General features: G+C 36.7%; 1 protein-coding gene across 1 annotated transcript in view; it reads right to left on the bottom strand.

Moving 5' to 3' along the window:
• Window positions 1-329: 329 nt before the first annotated feature.
• ANAPC10 (anaphase promoting complex subunit 10) overlaps window positions 330-7,034 on the bottom strand; it is a 71,546-nt gene continuing 64,841 nt past the window's right edge. Inside the window, exon 5 of the mRNA XM_026042657.1 lies at window positions 330-394. Coding sequence (XP_025898442.1) covers window positions 389-394 — 6 coding nt within the window. The 3' untranslated portion in view covers window positions 330-388. The remainder of the gene's footprint in view (window positions 395-7,034) is intronic.

Below are 7,034 nucleotides of genomic sequence, written 5' to 3'. Positions count from 1 at the left end.
ACATCGTCAATGTAAACTAAAGCTGTGCGATATATTAAATCTGACAAGATGCTGTTCATTAACCTCTGAAATATAGCCAGGTGTGATGTAATTAACAGAGGCTTCCAACTAAGAAAAACCTAAGAGGGCTCCCAGTTCAGCTTGATGGTGGCTTCCCTTACCTCATCTGGGAGAAGGGCTGCCTGGGTGGGGACTCGCACTGGAAGCGTCACTTCAGAAAAATGTGGTTTGGGGAAAATGAGACAGGGCAATCCCTTTCCATGCCAGTGTTTCTTCAGCAGGTCATCTTCTGCTTTCCTTTCATTTCCAGGTTAGGAGACACTAGCTTGGTAAGGTTGCTGTGAACCACAATGTCTCAAGTTCAAAACAGTTAGACGGGCTGGAGGTACTATGTCTATAAAAAAAAAAGAGGTCACTTGATCAGTTTTATCCAGATAGAAAGATATTTTTTGAATATTATGAACCACGTAGGAAGAAGAGACAGTTTTTCCTGGAAAGAGAGAGTCTGGGCAACTTTGCACTACCCTTCTAAATTTCTAAGAAAATCTAAGGACCAAGCAAGAATAGCCTTTGTATTTTCTTCTGACCAAGAAGAAGTTACAAGGAGAAGTCTTTTCCCTCTAACTTCTTTTGCTTTGTCATTCATTCTTTGTCATCCTCCCCAGTTTATTCTGGAAGAGGATTTGGAGATGATTACTAGCTCCTTCTGAGCTCCTCATCCATGGAAAATGTGTCAAAAAATAGGGAGTAACAAAAACTCTGGAACTGGAAGGAGACAGACTGGTGGAAAGAGATTAGGGGGTCAAAAACAAAGAAAGAAAAGTGAAAGAGAATGAAAGACTATTAATAGGAAGGATTCCTAGGATAATGAGAACTGAAGGATGTGAATAGTAGCATCCTTGCTTATATTTCATCTCTGTGAATTGCTTGTGCTTAACTATTACTATCATTATCTAGCATGTTGAAAAAACTAAGCTAAGGTAGCAATTGTAAAATAAAATGCAAATAGTATTTTAAAAGGTTTTTTTTGTTGTTTTTTTTTAAGCCCAAACCTATCTCGGCATCTTACAGACTCTGTTTTTTGCTGATGTGAGTATAGATAACGGCACCACATAGGACCAATAGCAGGACAGCAGTGATGAGTGAGACCACTGGCAGTGGCAGCATCTACCTCTAGGTCAAATTAGGTTCACTCAAAGCCCCTTGTATGTCACTAATGCTTTGCTGTAGTAGCAGCTGCAGTAGCATTTAATGGCCTGGAAAATGCTTATCTGTTCCTTCCTATCAGAATTCAAATCTTAACATATGACTCTTCTGCAGCACACATCCATCTTGTTAATATTTTACACAAACTTTAAGATTTATTTATTTATTGAGGCATTAATGGAATGTTCAAACACTAAATGGACTACTTAATTACACATATAATACAACAGATTATTAAAACAATTTATACCAGCAGTATTGAAAGGGTTTCCCCCTTGAAGAGCCTTAAAGACTGTCAAAAATATTCTTCAATGTCTAAAATTTGACTTCTGTCCCAGACAGAGGAAAAAAACAGTGTATGAAATTCCAAGAATTCCAGGTCTCTTGTGAGTGACAGAGCTCTATCAAAACCTTTTAAAAGTTAACAGTGTTTTTGGTGCAATTCGCCTACAACACAATCGCAACTACAGATAGAAATCAAGATTTAACTAATTACACTTCAAAAGCTGTTATGGCTACTGTAAAGATGCTTTATTCAGGTAAATTAGTACCAAGTCAATACAACCTCCCACGTAACACCTACTTTTATAGAAATAAATGATCTTCCTTGAGACGACAGCTATTATGGCTGTCTTGCCTTTTTTTCTCTTCACACTGAGCTACCAAAAGGGTTCTGGTTCCTGTATCTATATCTATCTGTTCGCCTTCCACACAAATTTATGATAACTTTGAAAGTGCTAATTAATTCTCTAAAGTAAATATTAATCATGACTTAAAGAAAGGGAACAAAAAACAAACCTGGCATAACAAAAAAATACGAACCTGACTTTCTATGTTGACTATTCTTACCTCTGAAAAAAACAACATTTCTGTTACTGGAAGAATGCCAGCTTAGAAGCTGAATAATAATCTTTAAATTTGAAAAATATAAACTAAAAATGCTGCTTTATACATCTGGAAAAACAATAACTTGCATTATTCCACTTTTTTTTTGTTTCCTGTTTTATCTTAATCAACACACTAAGCTCATCAGCTCCATTGGGCACAAGAAGGTTTTGCAGGAATTTTCCTCCTTGTTTTGGAAAAGAATCCATTTTCCGTGCAAATGTAGCTTGTCCCCCTGCCCATTGCAGCTCCTCAGAGCACTGCCACACGATTTTTGGAGAAAGGGCTGATATATTTACTCATTTGTGGTTTGGTACCTCACATCAATTTGATAGGAAACCTCAGGTGAACTAGAAGGCTTTTCTAAACATCTGTAGATGCCCACAAACTATTTGTCTGCTGAGATAGCCAAAAGCTGTCGTGTTGTTAAAAGAAAAGATAGTTTCTACTGAAACAGGATACTTTTCTAAACAGAGTGGGAGGTTAACCAATTCCATTCTATCTGCTTTTATTCTTTGATTTTATCTTTTAATATTAATATTTTTAAGACCACCCACCAGCTCACTTGTCTAAGAAAACTTACTCCTTAGTTATCTGATCAACAACTGAAGTAAGGTATAACTTCCTAAAAAGATTCATGCATTTCAAGGCAATTATTTAATTACATTCTTATATCATGGATATTCCACTTCTATATAAACACTTAAAACAATGCAATGGATCTAAGTTGCATGTTTCATCCAGTGTGATATTTTTGCACTGAAACTTGCTTCAAAGATGCTTAACACCAAGTACTTCTACACAGCTTAATTTGCAAATAGTAATCATCAGTCCTCAGATTTCTTACTCTTGGAACGAATTAAAAATAAATTTATTCCCTCTAAAATTTGAAAACTTAACTTGACATTGGTAATTTTTTTTTCTTATTCAATAGGCAAGACTTAAGAATTGTTTGAAAGTTAAAAAGAGATGAAAGGATGATTTTGGTGGAGGAAAAACAAGAACTAGTGATGAATCTTTTTATCCTGCACTGTGCTACACAAAAACACACAAATTCCTAAAGAAGGGATAAAAAACATAACATTAAAATTCTACGGAGCCTCAGAAGATTGTGAAGAAAAGAGGGTCACATCAAACAGCGGTTAATAAAATAGGTGACATTTTCATTTGGATATTATGCTACAGTCTGAAGCATACTAACACATTCCTAATGTATTACCGGTCTGAAAAGCTAGCCTATATTACACAAGAGGAAACATTGGATTAAATAATGTCAGGCCACAGAGCAAAATCAAGGCTTTTTAAAGCACAAAACATATGCAATACACGCAGTTTTTGTTTTTTTTTTTWWAAAAAAAAGGGAAGAAAAAAGAAAAAAAGTAACAACATTTTCCATAAAATTTTACTGATGTCTTGACAATACCATGTCACCAAGTCTCCTAAAATATGCCACCTAGTGGAGCATATGAATAAATTCTGAAATACATAATCAACAAGTCTGATACCAGTGCAGTTCTGTTTTTACCCTTGATCATGTCATTCTGCTCACATTTGAGATCTCATCTGAAGAATAGTTTTTTCACCTACTATTTCTATTAGTGCTGCTAGCACATCTGCTCTTCTCAGCCCATCATGCAAGGTTTAATTTGCTTAAAATTACAGAGTTCCCAAATGCTTATTTTTCATTAATAGAATATTGATAATCTGGAAAATATTTCGCTAAGCAGCAGAACTATACGATCAAATACATTTGGAGCACGGAGAGATGAGACCAATTAGTACATGTAAGGCATGTATTAAAGACTCTGAAAGTTCTAATTTCACTGTACGCTTTTTCCCAAGAAACTTCTCTAGGCTTGAATGGAAGTTACAGCATATAATAAATTTAAGAAATTCCAAGAGAATTAGAAAAATCCAAAGCAATATAAAATATGACTACTTAGAAGCCCTTTAACAGTTGCACACTGTACTTTCCTACTAAGACAAGACCCGTATAAGGCTTAGGAGAATCACCATAATCCATTTTCTCTTCTTTTTCTAAATTAGCTGTAAGTTGAAGTAATCATGAAGAATCTAAGGAGCAGAACCTGCCCTCCACAGAACACAGTTGCAGTTGTACTTTTGCATTCTCACATGTATCTGCACATTTACATACATTTGGATTGGCAGTTAGAGATTTACGGAGGTGCACATCTTATTAACACAGACCCAAGACAAGCAACTTTAGTGTTAAACTCTTTTTGTTCCTGCTTCCAAGAGCAATAGTTTGCCCAGGAGGTTTGGTAACAGCAGCATAATTAGGACTCCAAGAAAGGGACAGCGTGTTAGGATCACAGAGATGAGATACTAAGCACCTACTGAGGAAAATTAACATGCTGTTGGATTTCAATATTATACTGTCTATACTATAGCAGAGCCCAAACTCTCCATCTGGTTTGCAACCACATTATTCTGGAAAAAAAAATTAAATAAAAAAATTAAAAGCTTAATTCTTGTCATGTAGCCTGGTAATCTAAAGGACTCCAATGAATGAAAAACTAAGTAATATTTTCACACTCTAAATAAGATCTCTGCAAAAAAAAAAAAAAAAAAAAAGGAATTTTTGCAGAAAGATACTGTACCCTCTAAGGGAACAAAACAAGACTTTGCTATTCTTTATATTTTTTTCTATTATCCTCAACAAATTCAATTTCCAGCACTAAAGTGTAGATTGGGAAGGTAAAAAGCTTCCATCTTAGGGAGATGTAATTATGAATCAGATATTCTACAACATGGTAACAGCTGGAAAATTACCTTACTAGCCTCATGAAAATTAAACTCCTCTGATCCGCATAACAGTGGTTTCCTTTTCTTACGAGTCTCTTCAGTACTTCCATAAGTACAAGCAGATTTCAGGATTTCCCCAGCAATTCCAAACTTCAGGCATCTCTTTGTGGTATCATGACACACAACGCGTTTCTCAATCAAGACAGCTAGAAAAAAGGTGTAGTCTAAAGCGAAGAATCAATGAGAAAGAATCATGGAGCTGATGATTACCTTTCTAATCGCTTTCCCATGCCCACTTGCCCTTAGCTATCCAGCAGCGCTAGAGAAGTGTCAGCAGCACATGCAGTGACATATGGATACATAGTGCAGTAAACTGGCCCAGTTCAGCCATTGCTAACTAATGAGGGTTGAGCAAAGCCTATGGTAACAGTTAAACCAAGTGTTCACAGACTGTTTTGCATGGATTGCGCTGCATTTTTTAAAGATGGACAGAGAAAGCTATGATTGACTCCACATGACTGGTAAGAGTGATGATAACATGACTGATGAGCAACCTGCCAAAGCAATATTTATCTAGTGATCCAATCTGCACACACAACCAGAGGAGCTTTAGTAGCACATCACAACAGAGCTCATCACCAGGTTGGCTGACGCGATCACCAAAGCACTTCAGTGCTCACGGCAGGAGAGAACGCTCGCAGGCACAAGGTATTGCAGAGAGCAGAGCAGCAAAGAAAGCGACAGAGGCCACGCACCTCTCGCCTTCAAAAACCAATCCCTGCTAATGTCCAACCTCACTCGCTGGGCGATTTAGCCACCTCCTCACACAAGCRGCACACTTGGCGAAACACCGAGAGGGCGTGCAGGTTAAAAGGAACAGCCCCATTTGTGTGCCGTGGCACGTCGCGTTACCACCAAGTCCTCTCCTTGGCCACTTTTGATCTTTCCTAATCTGTTGCAGTCCGGATTCTGTTTTCTCTTACCAGTTGCACTTTGGTTTGTTTCCTCTTTCAAGTCAGTTTCCAGATGTTGTTGCTTATCCATTTTTCCCCACCACATTTATCCTTTCCTGAACTTCTGCACCATACCCTTCTGTGTTTCCCCTCCTATTCAACTCATGATCTAAGTCAAGCTTTTGAAACCTGTTGTAAATTAACAGTAATTGGCAGTTTTTTCCTCCAGCTGTGTGTATTTTGTTAGACCACATACTTCAGGGGCAGGGGGTTACCTTTTTTGGACAAATTTTACACTGCATCTGCTTCCAACGCCAGCTGAAGAGTCAAGCTGGTACCTTTCAGGGGTCTTTGCAGGGTCACGTTTATAAGTATTTTGTGTAAGTATTTGTGTAAGTATTTTGTACTCAACTGGAAAAGAGATCCAATGGAATCATAAAAGGAAAACGGTTTTAATCATAACATGCTTGAAGCACTTCATACTATTGTGAGTAGCTCACCAATAATTTTCAACTGCTAAAAGCAAAAATATTTTAAATAATAATTTAGGAAGTTTGCAAAAAATCTATGAATCATCAAATCATCTAGAAAAAAGTGAGGCTGCATGAGCATACACTGAAAATTTTATAGCTCTGAAGAAATTCCTCTGTTTAGAAGCAAGTGAATTAACAAAGCTCATATACAATTTATTGCAAATAATTTAGTTCACTTAAAATTACAGTATTAATTTCCAAGTTTCTGAGTGCATTTCTGTTATTATTGCCTCAAATTTAAATCAAAATCCTGAAAAAATTCAAAAGTAAACATGATTCAGAAAACTCAATCAAGCACTGGAAAAAAATCTCTTAAGAGAAGATCTGCTTTATTATATTTGTCTCAGATGCTCCACAGATCAATAAGAAAGTAACTGGACAATAAACAGTAAAGTAAAATAACAGGACAATAATTTTCAACTTAGATTGTTACTCTTTGTATTGACTTTTTCCATTCAAAACTGGAAAAAATAAGGAAAAAAATCATTCTTCAGGAGATTTTCCTTTATATATGTGCCTCACTAACAAAGCATGGCAGAGTATCTTCTGCCAGCAAGGTTAACATCAGAAGGTGCATTTACTCTGGTCCCCAATTCAGTTTCCTCAGTGAGTCTGACTCCAACACCTAGATTACGAGTCCAGGGGACATCTCTTCTCCTGCAGGGAAACTCAAATCGCCTCCATTTGTCTT

The sequence above is a fragment of the Nothoprocta perdicaria genome, unplaced genomic scaffold, assembly GCF_003342845.1.
Source record: "Nothoprocta perdicaria isolate Ctin4 unplaced genomic scaffold, notPer1 scaffold_31, whole genome shotgun sequence".
NCBI classification, from domain to species: domain Eukaryota; kingdom Metazoa; phylum Chordata; class Aves; order Tinamiformes; family Tinamidae; genus Nothoprocta; species Nothoprocta perdicaria.
The sequence above is the reverse complement of the archived record's forward strand: the minus strand, read 5'-3'. Positions and strand labels throughout refer to the sequence as shown.